General features: G+C 36.8%; 2 protein-coding genes and 1 long non-coding RNA gene across 11 annotated transcripts in view; 2 read left to right on the plus strand and 1 right to left on the minus strand.

Annotated features, from left to right (window-relative positions):
* FAM184A (family with sequence similarity 184 member A) overlaps positions 1–9,566 on the plus strand; it is a 59,209-nt gene extending 49,643 nt beyond the window's left edge. For 4 of the 9 annotated variants that reach the window (XM_015858686.2, XM_015858689.2, XM_015858687.2 and 1 more), the window contains 4 exons: positions 1,270–1,387; positions 2,085–2,189; positions 6,014–6,213; positions 7,900–9,565. In XM_015858686.2, the coding sequence (XP_015714172.1) occupies positions 1,270–1,387; positions 2,085–2,189; positions 6,014–6,213; positions 7,900–7,981 (505 nt within the window). In that variant the 3' untranslated portion in view covers positions 7,982–9,565. Of the gene's footprint in view, positions 1–1,269; positions 1,388–2,084; positions 2,190–6,013; positions 6,214–6,256; positions 6,312–7,899 lie in introns of all 9 variants that reach the window. The other 5 variants (XM_015858692.2, XM_015858693.2, XM_015858688.2 and 2 more) reach the window with 5 other exon arrangements.
* Positions 9,567–9,751: 185 nt separating this feature from the next.
* On the minus strand, positions 9,752–12,436 carry LOC107311775. The gene is made up of 3 exons (XR_004306505.1): positions 12,331–12,436; positions 11,610–11,755; positions 9,752–9,978 (listed from the first exon to the last, which is right to left on the minus strand). It is a non-coding gene; the product is annotated as an uncharacterized LOC107311775 (long non-coding RNA).
* Positions 12,437–12,476: 40 nt separating this feature from the next.
* Positions 12,477–12,762, plus strand: part of MCM9 (minichromosome maintenance 9 homologous recombination repair factor) — a 43,104-nt gene continuing 42,818 nt past the window's right edge. Inside the window, exon 1 of the mRNA XM_015858684.1 lies at positions 12,477–12,572. The gene's annotated coding sequence lies outside the window, so the exon portion shown is untranslated. The remainder of the gene's footprint in view (positions 12,573–12,762) is intronic.

A 12,762-nucleotide genomic window follows, 5' to 3' on the forward strand; every position in this document is an offset into this window, starting at 1 on the left:
TAATGTATTATATAAATAGATTACATAATCCCATCAAATTATGTACAGGTTATTCCAAGGTTATAAATATAATCTAATGTGCACTGTGCTTTCAGAAGCAACTGAAAGTCAGAATTATGTAGCTGTTTCTGAGGAAGTAGTCACCTAAATTGAAAAATGGTCACTTCAGTTTGTCTTGTGGAATTAAGTTTGAGCTGACTGGATACCTTAAATTCATAGGTTTTTCTCAGTAATACTTGTTATCATCTGAGTTTCTCTTTCAAACTTGGTACACTGAATTGTGTGAAAGCAGAATATGTGAGATTAGTATTTTAACAGTTTCCTTTAGAGCAATGTTTAGCATTATGAACGTTGTTTCAGAAATGAATGCAGGTATTTGAAGCCATCAGGTGTCTTCAAAACTAGTTATTTAAGAAGAAACAAGGAGATTTATGCAGTTACTTGTGCATTTTGTCTCTCAGTTGGCTTATTTCACTTCTCTCCTTTAATGCTATCCCACTAAGCATTTCAGGTTTCCTATTTTTTTCTTTTTTTTCAAGAATCATGGCATTTCTTTTAATTCAGATATCCTAATATCCAGGTTTTATTGCTTTTCTCTTGCAGCTCATTCCTTTATTTCAGCTCTAATGGTACTAAGTTGCTTTTGCAGAGAGGAATTAGTTACCTGTTAGTCTTCACTGTTCTTGGATATCTTTGTCCCAATATGTTCCACATGAAATGAGGAAGATGGTGCCAGATTTATCTATCTATTTTTCCAGTATCACAAGCATGCAACTTTTTTGAGAGTAGTCATCTATTAAAGGAAAATCATACTATTTGGTTTTTCCTCACCAAATCACTTGCCAGCTTTTAAAATTTACATTACTGTTAAATACAGTGCAATGTAGTTCCTGTATCGTGTGTAATAACCAGTCTCAGTTATGTGTTCTGTAATTGTATTGTACACATATTTTATTTGTGAGTGCCTTCTTTTCAGTCTGGCTTCCAAGAGGCCTTTTTTCTAGCAACCTGTACTGCATGCATGAAAATGTTGTGAAGTTTATAGAATTTTGCCCAAAATGTTAGTTACCATAGCAAAGCTTTTGGGTTTTGTTATTTTCAACTAGCCAGAGCTTAAGTGGTAACACAGAAATTAATTTACTTCAGGGAAAAAAGAAGTCATTTTCTGTTCTAATTACTTGAAGTCTCTTTTGCACAAATCATATATTTGATTCACCTATCATTTAGCACTCAATCAGGCTAAAGGGGGTATTTTTTTTTCCTATAAAGTTTAGAAGAAATGGAAGAAAAATATAAAAACAGAGAATCAAGACCAGAAGACTTGCAGCTTATCTCAGAACTGAAAGACCTAATTGCAGAACGGGACCAGCTCATAAAGAAATTGATTGTAAGACTTTTATGCTCTCTTGGTTTAATACCTTAATAAGTACAAATGTTAATCTAATTCACAGTGTTCAAAATGCGTCTAAAGAACCAATCCTGATAGCTCATATTTGTATTCTTTAACACATTGTCCCTGTGGTTCCACTGTCTTATAACAGTAAACCTACTAATTACAGAATCTTCCACAATCAATCACAGTACATTATTGCAAAAAAATAATGCAGTATGACCTTGGTCAGATATTTTCTATCTGCAGTCCTGGACTAAGAAGTTGGCCATGTAAGCCATATAAGAAATAGACTCATGAGTTATCTGAGAGGGTTTGAAGAAATATTTAATAAGAGTTCCAATTTCTTGATGCACTGAGTTTCCCAAACTCACACCTTGTCAGCCTGGCTCAGATGAATCTGATTAGATTCTAACTGAGGAGCAAGAAGGAATAAGGGAAGTTCATGTTAACCATACTGAATCTTTATCGATGCACAATTAAAACATATACAATAGAACTGCATAAATAGAAATTATTTAATATTTACATATAATAATATATTTAACATTAAATATGAAATGTAGTTTTTAGAAGTATCAGTTTCTTTAAAAAATACAAGCATAAATGTATTTGAGATCACCTTATAGACAGATTTGGCCACTAAGTGGTTGAGAATGCATAAAAAGAAGTTTCTATTTGTTCTTCTTTTTAGGAGGACAAAAAGTTCTATCAGCTGGAGCTAGTTAACAGGGAGACTAACTACAACAAAGTGTTTAATGCAAGCCCTAATGTTGGTGTTATAAATCCATTGGTGAAGGTATGTTCCATGGACTTCATTGCTAAAGTAAAAAATAAGAAATCTAAAGTTAGCGTATACTAAAAAGAAGAAAAGTGTGTGTATGTGTATGTGTACATATATCAGTCTTTATTTAAAGACAAGTTCAAAACAAGGAACATCATTCCCCATTTGTCTTTCCTGATTTTTGTGCAGGTATTTCTTTCTTTTGTGTATGTATGTACATACGACATAAAACGCAGTTCCTCCTCACGAAACTCTAAAATCAAAATAGAACAGGGATAGAAAGGCTGCAGAGAGCAGAAATGTAGCATACAATAGTGACATCCCAAATTAGGTTTAATTTCCATTATTTCTCTTGGCTGCTTTGGAAAATGCAGGTTTTCTTTCAGATGGTGCAGGATGGAAGGTTACTAGAAAGACAGAGAGGGGACATGAAAGAAAAGAAATAGGGGCAAAAACATGAAGAAAAAGAGTATGGGAAGGACATGGAATGAGACTGAGTGGAAAAAGAGAATTGGAGAGACAAACTAGGTAGGGACTGTAAGGGCAGCAGCAGATGGAAATCAGCTTTTAACCATAGCAGTTAGTGTTACATCCTGTATGAGTAAGAATACATCAGTAACAGCCTGTTCAACTTCTCTCCATCCTGGTGAATAGCAGCCCAGGGAGGCTACTCTACAAACAGCCATAGTAGCATCACCATCACTTAAGCCAGAAGCATTCTTAATGAGGAACAAAAGTAGTCTGCAGTTTCTGTCTGCAGTACCTTCATTCTGTTTCTTTCCACCTCTTAGAAAGTCAGAATGAGTTCTCTGACGTTTCCTTCGTTCTTGCAATAATTCATAGGTTATTTCACCTGCATGGAAAGAAAAGATTTTTCCCAGTTGTAGAGGTAGAACTTAGGATGGCTCTGAAGCAGAGGGTAGCCCAAGGTGTACAATGCAAGTGGCTGAGGTGTGCAGTGATCAAGGTTAACAGTCCACATTGGGGATAAACAGTTCATGTGTGTCAGAGAATGGCTGGGCTCAAAACATCCTTTATGCATTTGGGAAGTGGATAACATAAAAAGTCTGGTCAAGATTAAATTCAGTGTTGATGCCTCCGTTAATATATTTGCATATCAGTGACTACATGTGCACTATGTGCCTAAGTTCCTGTTACAGTTAAGGGATATTGATTAATAACTGAGGAAGCTTGGTGTGCTGTGGTCTTTTGAGTAGATGCCCAGTTCAGCAGAATTTCTGTCTTGATTTCTCTAGACAGTGTTGTTCCCAGTTGTATCAGTTGTGAAGATTATATATAGACACTCAGACTGCCACAAATACAGGCGCATATGGGATGAGTTGAAAAAAATCAAGATATACCAAATAAAGCAATATAGTCTTTCACAATTCAGGGTTCTTTGACATTAGAATAAATTTCTCTAAGATCTAGATTTTGGTTATCAATTAAGGGGGTTAACCAGAGCAAATAGGATGGTCTCACCCTGTCATTTAAGAGATCAGGCTGTGTTATTTAGCTAAGCTTTATGATTTCAATTCAGATCAGAGTATTTTCACATCTGCACAGACTCTGCCGTAAATTGTCAATGTTCTCCAACACTTCTCAGGAGTCCAGCACTTCTGGCAAGTTTATCTGCTGATACCTAACTTTTATGCATACCTGCATAAAAGAATTTAGTAGTCCCAATATTGTCTCTGCTGGGCTTAAACTAATTTGAACTCTTTGTTGTTGTGTGAAAAGTTGTTTCAACATCTTGGAAGTTTGTCTGAACCACTCCTTTATAAAGACGTGAAATGTAATCACTGAGCGTGTAAGCTTGTGTTTTGTGTGAAATCTGACGTGCTTGGGAAAAGTACTTCAACATCAGATTTCCGTAGTGATCATTCATATACTTTTATCATATACTTCTATCACTTAAAATTGAGACTCTAAAAAAAGTCTTGTATGACAGAACATTTCAGTTTTTCATTTCATGAACTGTGGAATGTGTTACTTTATCAGAGCACATATTATGTTTATTAGAGAATGAATTATACAGATAAACTGAAAACTTCATTCTCTTTGTAATAATAATAATAACCCCCAAAATTACTAATTAATACAGGCTTTTTGCACGTTATTGCAAAATTACAGCCATTGCAGTATGTATTGGAGTTTCTCAAATTTATGCAATGGATCTGTTTAGTATGATGCTGTTGAATCTGATGTTTTGTAATACTTTGCATGAACTTCATGGAAACAATACTACAATACTCACAGTCTTTCTCCAGATTTGACTGCTTTGTAAGTGTAGAGAGCTTTATAGAAAATAAAATACAATCCGTAGTGTTTCTCAAAGCACTTAATAGAGATAAATACATTTTGTAGAAATAAGCCACTTATGAAGCGCACAGATTTAACTACAGCATGGTTCACACACAGTTTTAATTGCATTGTATAATACCTTGCAGTTGTTTTCCATACATTTGTCTACTTTTAGTCTTACCCAAGTTTTCCTATGGTGCTGTTATTTAATTCTTCTTCAGCCTGAAGAATTAGTTTAAGCTTTTGCAGCTAGTGATCTTCTACTGCAGTGATTAAAAAAAGACCATTTTTCTAGTATAACTTTCTGTTCAATAAATATATATTTAATTTTATGTTACAAGCATATGCACCACTGTACTATGCTAGCAGTGCTTTCACCTCTCAGCTTTGGAGTGGGCAGGTACTGAAATCAAAGCCAGCAGAGAACTAAATAGGGACTCTGTTTCCATTTCAACTCCTGATGCTCATGAATAAAGTAGATTTTCTGCTGACAGTATAGATAACATACTCAGTTAATAGATAATTCATGAGAAGAAATGAATCTTTTTTGAAAATAGGGTGTTTTTTTTTTTTAATAATCCTTATCACTGACATGGAATATTCAATAGAATTCAGGAAACATGCGTGGTATTTTGTCAGTTATTTTTGAAGACCTAGAGAACTATTTGAAACATATTTATACATTAAAATATCTATAAAAGCAAATAAATACTGATTCCTTTGTATGATGTGTTATGGAAAGTAAAACAGTTATATTAAAATAAAGTCTGTCGGTATTTCAAGTCCCTTGAATATTATCTGTAGTTTACAGACTATTAAGGAAGTGAAAATGTTCAATTGTGCCATCTGGTGCCCAGAAGCGTTAGCTGGAGTAGCATTAGAAGCCCAGTCTTTTCATTGAGCAACAGATGGAACTCTCACACAGCATTATTTTCATCTTCAACAGTATTGATATAACGCTTGCTAACTATGGGGGCATAATGATTTTAAAACAAATGTAGCTGCTTCTCTGGGTTCTGAGCAAAATGTGTGTCAGTAATGAGGTGAAACCTGTTGGAGAATTTGGGTTTTTCATCATTGAAATTTGCTGTGATAATATGTGTCAGTAAAGCTATTCCACTACTACCAAGAAAAGACTTAAATAAAGGTGAAAGGTAAATTTGAGGAAAGCTTACTATCTTTGATAAGTAAGTCTTAAAATGGAGCAGAATGTTATATTGGGAGATCTTTAAAAATAATGTGCTTGTTTATTATTATAGTAGGTCTTAATTAGAAATTTGAAAAACAAAAACAACAACAACAACAACAAAAAGTGTTGTTTGGTTCTGGTCAAAACAAACAGTGGAACTGCATCTAGGGGGGAAATAAAAGAAAAAGAAAAAGGCCACTCTGTCCCGGCTGCTCTCCTCCCTGTCCAACTTCTCCCTCTCCCATCAAAAAGCCAGAAAAAAAAACCAAAACAACCCTAAATTTGCAGATTTCCTCAACTGTCCTGGTACAAGAAGCCTTCCTTATATTTGTTATTTTTAATGCAGCAAAAGAAGAAGAATGATAAATCAACAAACAGGTTTGTGAGTGTCCCCAATCTAAGTGCTCTGGAATCTAGCGGAGTGGGCAATGGACATCCTAACCGCCTGGACCCCATTCCTAACTCACCCATCCACGATATTGAGTTCAACAGCAGCAAACCACTGCCACAGCCAATGCCACCCAAAGAGCCCAAGACGTTTTTGAGGTGAGCGTTGCCTCACCAATGTTTTTTTTCTTTCTCAACTCAGGAAAATTTACATTTGTATTGAGCTGAATCCCACTTGCTTCATGAACCTTTCAGAGGTACAAGTAATATTACGGAATTTTCAATTTTTACACTATATTTGTAACCTCTTTATAGTATTCCTTTTTATTGTAGACCTTATTGAAGTATATTTTCACTTTTTCACAAGTCTTGACGTTTGAAAACCTCTCTAGATACCTTTACAGAATTCATGTGCTTCCAATTGTTTACATATATGAACAATTGTTTTTAATGTTTGTGTTACTTGCTGATTGTCATTTAGAAATTGTTACTAGCACAGAATTTCTTTTATTCAGAATTGTGTGATAATGATTTTTATGTTAGAAAATGATTTTCTGTGCTATGTGAATGTTTTGTGTTTTCCCCTTGCCTCACCTATAACAAATCATAGGCAAACTTTACTGCAGAAACAGGAAGGGTATATATGCTTAAATGCTTAATGCTGAGCTTCTGGTAACTAAAATCAGCATGGAAGTCTAAAATCATTCTCTAATGAATCGATACAATTAATTGAATTATTAACTCATTTCTTAGAGGTAGGAATTTGATCTTTTTGCTTTATTTGGCTACGTATTAAAGGCACTGAAAAAGCACTGTGTGCTGTATTTAGTTGGTACTGATCTCTTACCTCCAAGTTGGTGCCTTAAAGCAATGTATAATTACCAGATCCACACTTGGCTGTTTACCCTTTCTTTTGTTTTAATGTGGAAAGCCACATACCCAGCAACCACTTACTATTAAAGGAAGCAGATAGTAGAATGCAAAATGGATAAGTAAAGAGAACAGTCTATGTCAACTAAACAGTTATTTTTTTTTTAATGCCATCCTTCTTATTTTTCCTGTGCATGTGGTGTGCATGACTGTGCTCAGATACCGATAGCATGCATGTGCATGACCTCATGGACTGTGATGCTGGAGTTTCCATTCCAAAATGTTTTGTGTTTTGTATCACCCAGTAATACAGCAGGGATTATTTTAACATGGATTTTTACTGATAAAGAAAATTGATTGTGTTATGAAGTTATGTTTTCTTGCACATTCAGTGAGATTTTAAATGGTTCAAAGGGGAATAAAATACTGTTCGCGATGCAGCAATTTATTTTTTCCTCGTATATTAGAATAATTAAAATAGATGCATGAACAACAATGCAAGTGATATCTGTGATCAGTGTAAAGTATGAGAATAGTGTGTTACCAACCAGTCTCTGTGAGCACATGTCTACAAATATGATGCTTGCATCATATTTCTGAAAATTTAACTTTAGCACAGGAAAAGGATGCTAAAAGAGGACCTTCTACAGACACACTTTTCCTAGAAAGCCCTTTTTATTCTTCTGATGGTGCTCAGCTGTTCAGGAGATTTTTAATTATATTTCCCAAAATCTTATTTGCCCACGCTGTAATGTGGCTTCTGAATTGACTTGTCTGTGCTGCTGATGCTCTCCAATGGAGTGGATGATCACAGGTTCTATAGGGAGACATTAAATCATATCCAGAGGCACGCTGATAACGAATCCAAGGAAAAACAAGATTGTTCTATTGATATTCTCTGTGAGAATCTTTTTCCCCTAAGTTGTGTGCTCTGTTTAGTTGTGGGTTAATATCTTTTTCTTTCTGTGAATTTAGCCCTCCTCAGACTGATGCTTCACCAGTGGCTTCACCAGATCCACAACGCCAGGAGTGGCTTGCCCGATACTTCACATTCTGAGAGACGATTTGTTTTTGTGGCACAGCGTGATGTGGACTGTTTATAAGAGCATGACCTTAAGTAAACCCTCATGTGAACGAGCTTTCCTGTAATTTGTCAAACACTGTGAATGAGAAAATATTTGTCTTTCTGATTTGAAAATGCACTGTATTTCATGTGATATTTGTTGGAATCACTTGACATGGTATTATATAATGTGTGTAATTATTATTTTTACTTAAGATGGAAGGATCTTTAAACTTTGTAATTACTACATAATAAATTTTGGTAGAACAAACATAATGCTTTCCCCCTTTGTCCTATAAATGTGTTTTCTTTTATTTTAGGTAAGGCTTCCTCCCCCACCCCCCCAAAAAAAATCGCATGGTTGTTATAAATACAATGTAATTTGTGAAAGGAAAAATTCTCTCCAATTTGGGCAGGGTACGTCTAATCCATCCCAGTTCTGTTGCTTTGTAGCATTTCAAAAACTGTCCCATTCCTAACACTTAAAAGGAAGACTAAATTCTGTGGAAATCAGCGTAGAAGCTCAGAGTGGGAAGGCCATAAAAAAGAAGCAAGAATTGTTTCATTGGGGCAGGGTTTTGACACTGTAACCGATGCCCATGAGACTTTACCTTCTAGTTATTATCTAACAAATTGTGCGTTTATGTTAAGAGTATTAACAAAGACATGCTTGATTCCTGTAGAATACCATATTACGTATCTCTGCATAAATCAGGAGTCTACGTTTGGGGCATAAAGTCTTGCTTTAAATAAAATTCATGTCTGAAATGTTAAACAATCCAACTCAAAAAAACTGTTTGCCATTTATACATACTAGAGATACAGATCTTTAAACATTAATTTCCTTCAGTTGTCTATATTAAGAGTTTTATTGTCTGATATATGAACATGGTTTTCTTTCAGCTAGTGAGCATGATTCTCCAGTCTACACCTTTTATGATGCTGGTGTTGCTCCAGGAATTTGCTGCGGCATATAGAAAAAGCCTGTTGTCTCTTTTGTATTTTTTCATTCAACGATTACCACAAAGTAACTCACACTGGTAGTCTCAGGGAGAAAATTGTCTCTTTGTTTTATGAATGTATTTTTAAGCTAAAACTCTTTATCTTTTAAAAGCAGGAACAATTGTTTGAGTTGTTTAAATAAGGTTTTAGTTAGCATATACTAAAGTCTCTACCTTTAATATTTCACCTGAAGCCCTAACTACATACTTTTTTTTCCCCCTGTATGCACAAAGGTAAATACCCAGATGGATATACTTGCTAATTACAACGAGTTTTATATGTAGTATATGTATAAATGAAAAATTTGTATGTTTTCATATAAACAATATAAAATATTCTAAATGAACATTTTAAAACTTCTATCTTATAATTCTGCTTGAAAAATCCACTGAAAGCTGTACTCTGGTGATGCTGCTGTGAACTGAAGATGTATACGGGAGATTTTCTGTAGCTGGTGCACTCAAATGGAGGTAATATGCAACTTTTTAATTTTAGAAGAAAGCCATATTGAGCAAAATGTCAGATTTCTTGGCTGTTACCGAAATAAAATACACTAGCTCATTTTGTTATAACGTTCTGAAGTGAGTGTTGTGTATTTTTTCTTGCACAATTCGCAAAGTATATATTCGCGAAACAGTTTTATCCAGAAAGAAATTAACAATGAGAAGTCAAAGAGCAAATGCAAAATAATGTAGTTTAATCCTTATTGTGCTTTCCGATGGAAGAAGGAAGTAACAAACTATACATGACACCAGGGCAAAATGCAGAAGAATACTACATTTAATCAGAATGTCATCATAATCTGCCTTCAGGCAGAAGTTTGGCCGTTCAGTCTGGATTGCTTGATTTACTTCTGTGATGAGAGTGAAACCTGGTGAATCTTCCAGGTTAGCAGAAAAAATGCTCCATTTTACATACATACTCTCATACCACAATGAAGAATTATGTCACAAAACCTGCATGGCTTTGTTCTGCAGCAGGAATTGGACCTGGAATAATAGAATTGCTCAGGTTAGAAAAGACCTTAAAGATCAAGTCCAGTCATCAAGTCCAACCACAACCTGACCATACTACCCTAACAACCCCCTGCTAAATCAAGGTATACGTGAAGGTAAGGTGTAAAAACCCACAAAAAAAAATACAACCACTCAGCTGGAAAATCAAGCTACAATTAGTATTGCTTTATCTGACTGAGTCTTGTTACTTTCAGTACATTTGCTATACTGGCAATAAATTACATACAGAATACACTTATAACATTAGAAATCAGGCTTGTTCAGGATGTCAGAGCAAACCCTTATTTTGAGATATGTGTGAATATTGTTGCATGACTCCAGTACTAGTCACAGATAAATTTCACTAATTCCTTCTTGCTTATAAGGAAGGTGACGCCTTTTCTGCAGACAACAGGCAGCTTCAGGAGTGTGAATCAGCACACTTACCACTTCTTATTGTACAAAGACTGTAGTGCAACAATCCATTTAGATGCCTTTGTTGCCTAAATGTAGGTGTAAGGAATGCTAGCCTGTACTTTTTGTTATATTTTTTAATTATTATTATTATTGAAATATCATTTGCAAAAACAGCAGCTTTGAAAGATGCAAAATGACTTTCAGCTGTTAAGTTTCTCAGTGTAATCTAGTAACATTACTGTTACTGCTCTTCCTAGACAAGCAATGAGCCGTTTTTTACTTTAGCAAAAGTGAATCTATAGTTTCTAGTAATGTGGCCTGGCTACTTCCTGGAACTGAGCATTGATTGTATCACTTTCACTTTTTTCTATAAATTCCCTGGCAAAATTTCCAAGTATAATTGTATAGCAAAATCACTTTTCAGTTTAAAGCTTAACTCATTTTCAATGTATTTTAAAATTATTATTTATAAATATCCATTTCTTTAGATACTCTGCAGTAATTGGAAGTGCCTGTAGGTAGCACTGGGATCACGTAACAAAATCTGGCAGCCTGGCTGTACCAGAACTTCTCCTGCCTGACTGCTCAGCCTGACTATTAACAACTTGTTGCCTGGCTTACCATTAGGCTCCTTTACTGCCCTCCTTTACTGTGTTAATGCTCATCCTTTTAAAGCTCATGTGCAATTAGACTTTATCTACTGTTCAAACTGCACCATAGGGCCTGGACATTCTAAAGGGTATTGTAAATTGCAACTCAGTAATTTTCAGTTAGCCATGGTATCACAGCCTGCTTGCATTAAACAGCAGTCTGAACACCGAGAGAAGCAGCTGATGCCAGAAGTGTTGGTACTAATGTTGCTAGGAAACAAGAAGAGCTAAGCTTAACAATATAAAAGTATAGTTCCATAATGGCTACCAAAATCTGGCCTTATTATAACAAGATGTGTTCAGTGATCAAGCCTACCAAAAGTTCAGAGGGCAGCTAAGACTTCAACTTGAAAAACAGTCCTTGAGTTTTCACTACAGATGGAAGCCATCAGTTGTGGTGCCTGGCTGCATAGAGAAACATGTAACTGTACTGTAAATAGGAGAGGCAGACACAGTTGCACCTGACAATAGAAAAGAAACTAAGGTAGCATTTAAGCTCAAGTGTTACGATCAGATGAACAGCAAATCTCATTCATCCTGCTAAGTCTGAATCCTCACCTAACCTGTGGGATCCGTGAGCACGTCTCAGCACCCATGCAGCCCCGCTGGCAGCATCCCAGTTGCATGCTGGATGTGTACCACTGCATTGGCTGATGGTTCTTGTACTCTTGAGACATTGCCAGTTCTATGGCACGCACTGTATCCTGTAAAACAAAAAAAGCAGTTTTAAACCCATGAGCCACCTCATGGATTTCCAAATGGGATACTTTTGGGAGGAGGATTTTTTATTGACCAAGCATTTCTTTATTAATCTGTGAAGCACACAGGTACTACTAGTTATCATTTGACAGGTATAAATATTTCAGGCAGGTTTGGTTGGTTGGTTGTTTTTTCTTTTTGTCTTTTGCAGTTGTTGTTGTTTTTGTTTGGTTTTTGTTGTTGTTGTTGAGGGTTTTGTTTGTTTGTTTAGGAACCACTACCAAGTTCCAGCCTTTACACAGCAATGTCAGTCATTTGCTCTGTAGCTGCAATTAACTGCTCCAGCTGCTGGCTGTCTCTGCCATACAAGAAACCAGGTAACTGCTGACCCAACCAGTGTGCAGAAACATCGAATCAAAGAATCATTATAGCTGGAAAAGACCTGAATGACATCTAGTCCAGCTGCTGACCACCCATCCCCACCATGCCTGCTAACTATAACCTTTAGTTCCACACCCTCAGCCTCTCTGTGCAGCCTGTTCCAGTGCTCCGTCACCCTCACTGTGAATTTCTCACGCACATTTGTGCAGAACTTTATAGGCTTCAGTTTGTTGCCGTTTCCCTTTGTCCTGTCGCCAATTTCTAAGTATCTCACAGAGCAGTCCAACCTGCACCCTTCACACCGGCTCTGGAACACATAACACCGCCCCGTGCCTCCGGCGGGAGGATCTGCCGGGTCCGGCCTGGAGGGGCGGGGACGGGGCCGCTCCTCCCGCCGCCGCTTGTCGGAGCGGTGGGACTCGGCCAGAGGGGCGGCGGCAGGTACGACTGCATTGGGAGCGTGTTCGGGGCCTATATATACAGCGCACTGCCGGGCCGCGCTGCGTTCAAATCTTGCCGCGCTGCTCACTGCGGAGCCGGGAGGGCGGGACCAGCGGCTGCCGCCGAGCGAGCGCGGGAGGTTTCACTTCTGCACTGAGGGCGGGGAGAGCCCCGGGCGGGCCGTGCCGTG

Source organism: Coturnix japonica, chromosome 3 (genome assembly GCF_001577835.2).
Source record: "Coturnix japonica isolate 7356 chromosome 3, Coturnix japonica 2.1, whole genome shotgun sequence".
In the NCBI taxonomy this organism is placed as follows: Eukaryota; Metazoa; Chordata; class Aves; order Galliformes; family Phasianidae; genus Coturnix; species Coturnix japonica.